Here is a 2,342-nt window from a genome sequence, read left to right as displayed (position 1 = left end):
GACGAAGTTGATCTTCTTCTCTCTCCAGGCCTCGTAGGCACGGGTGCTCACGGCTTCGGCTGAGTCGACGGTTGCGGAGTTGTCCTCATCATCACTCACGTCGAGCACTAGGTTATACTTTGACCCATTCTCGTCGCACAAATCGACGACCGATACCATCATCAAAATTTGATGATGGTAGCGATGTATTTTTACACTGCCGATGCAAGATGGAGACCGCCGGATACCTTCCGGATCCAAGAGTTTAAGTTCTCTTCGTCAGATGTGTCGGCGTCGACGCTGAAACGCCACATTATCTTTAGACCACTGGTGCACACTTTCACATTCGTTTGGTTATGCAAACGGCGGCGATTCGCCCGAAGCGCCGGTCGCTCGTGATCGCTTTGCAAGCATCTTTCAAGGTGAGCTCGACGTTTCCATCCCAAGATGATAAACCACGCGAACCACAGGCGTTCGGCAAGTTGAAGTCCATCATTGCCGCCGAGCTCAAGCACCTCGCCAAGCACGAAAAGCTATTGAATGCAACGTGCGCGTGGAAAGCCGAGCTGCTGCGGCCACTGTCGGCGCCGCGCATCCGCATCCAAACCATGTCAAAAGCGCGCGTCTTCGGCGTCCTCGCCGTCTACTACATCGTCACGGTCGTCCTCGTCTTCACGATCGTCCTGGACCGCACCTCGAGCACGTTTGCGACGCCGCCCGTGACGGCCGTCTCGTCCGCGCTGCTCGAAGTGTCGCCGACGACGGAGACGATCAGTCTCGACATCATGTCAAGCTCGTTGGCCTACCTCGATGCGATCCTTATAAACGCAACAACTGGACTCGGCAACATTACCATCTTTGCCTTCCCCGACACGCCGTCGCAGACGCAAGTGATTCCGTTCGAGAGTCTCAACTGGTCGCCCAGCAGCAGCCAGTCGATTGCGTCGTCGCCCTTTCCGATCGCATACCGCGTGCTGTACCGGCTCAAGGTCGACCTGTACAGCAGCGTGTTTATCAACGTCTCAATGAGCGATACAGCTCCCTTCACCGTCCACGCTCGGACGGGGTACACGGCGCTGTACATGATGACGATCGTCGGCTCGCTCGTGACGGTCATCAACATCTCGTGTGGAATCTACTTTCGCATGCGCATCCGAGCGGTTGCCATCCCGGGGCAGACGCTGCCGCAGTGGGACTGGGTCCAACTGCATCTTTTGGCACTCTTGCTCTGGAGCTGTGTCCCATACGAAGTCGCGGTCTACAAGGCCGTCACAGACGGCTTGACCGTCGACGAGACCTTCCGTCAGATCGCATTTTGGGTGCGGCTTCTCGGCAAGAACGGGTGTCGGCTCGCGGTGCTGCTCTTCTGCGACGGCATGGCGACCACCAACCCAAGTCGCACGTTGCGATTCTACACCAAGAAGGTGGTTGCGGTCGCGGCCCTCACGGTTGTCCAAGGCGCCAGTCAGATCGCGTCGTCGCCGTCGTTCATCATCGCGCTCTTGTACTTGAACACGTGGCTCGAGTTTTTCGTGCAGTGTGTCATGGTGCTCTGGCTCGCATACCGCCGAGGGCAGCGCGTGCGTCGCCAGCCGTACCGCAGCGCGACGTTCGAGTACACGACGTACGGCGTCATTTCGATCTTGGTCGTGCAGTTTGCGATCGCGTCGGCCTACAGTCTCATCCGCCGCTTGGCGGTTGTCGGCGCGTCGAGTCCGACCGATTCGAGCACCTCCGTGCCCAACGCACAGCAAGCGCTTACGCTCGCGGGCCTCATTCGCGATCAAATGTTTGCGTGGATCGTCCTCATCTGCTACCTCCCATTGCCGCCCTCGTCGAGCGTTCTCGACGAAACCTCGACGGCGTTCTCCCTCACCGAGGCGTCGTCGCCGTCGCCGTCCGTCTTTTGCCTCGAGACAGCGGTGACGATGCTCAACCTCTCGGTGGCTAGTTACTACACCTCGCACTTGCACCGCCGCCACTCGCCGTCCTCTTGTGGGCACCTCGGCAAAGACATTCCGGACCTCGACGTCCTCGACTGCACGCTCCTCGCTGCCTTTCACGACGCCCCGACCGACACCAACGGCGTGCTTGTCTACGAAGAGCGCAAGGAGCGCTACGTGCTCGCTTTCCGGGGCACTGGTAGCATCAAGAACGCCGCGACGGACCTCAAGTCGCGCCAGATTCGGCTGCCCGGCACGGCCTACGCATCGGAGAAGATCCGAAAACGCACCAAGGGTAAAGGCACCCGGCACTTTGTGCAAGTGCACTCGGGCTTTTACCACGCGTACGTGACGCTGGAGCGGTATCTGCACGCGGCGATTGGCAAGATTCCGGACGAGAGCGTCGTCGTCTGCACGGGC

General features: G+C 59.4%; 1 protein-coding gene across 1 annotated transcript; it reads left to right on the top strand.

The window, feature by feature from the left end:
• Positions 1 to 335: 335 nt before the first annotated feature.
• SPRG_18382 (hypothetical protein) lies at positions 336 to 2,330 on the top strand (the record flags this gene model as incomplete). Its single annotated transcript, XM_012357819.1, has 1 exon — positions 336 to 2,330. A coding segment is annotated over one exon (1,995 nt), but the record flags the coding sequence as incomplete, so codon positions are not given.
• Between the last annotated feature and the right edge of the window lie 12 nt (positions 2,331 to 2,342).

This window comes from Saprolegnia parasitica (genome assembly GCF_000151545.1).
Source record: "Saprolegnia parasitica CBS 223.65 unplaced genomic scaffold supercont2.1160, whole genome shotgun sequence".
In the NCBI taxonomy this organism is placed as follows: domain Eukaryota; phylum Oomycota; class Saprolegniomycetes; order Saprolegniales; family Saprolegniaceae; genus Saprolegnia; species Saprolegnia parasitica.
Note: the sequence above shows the minus strand (reverse complement) of the source record. Positions and strands in the feature narration are given on the sequence as shown.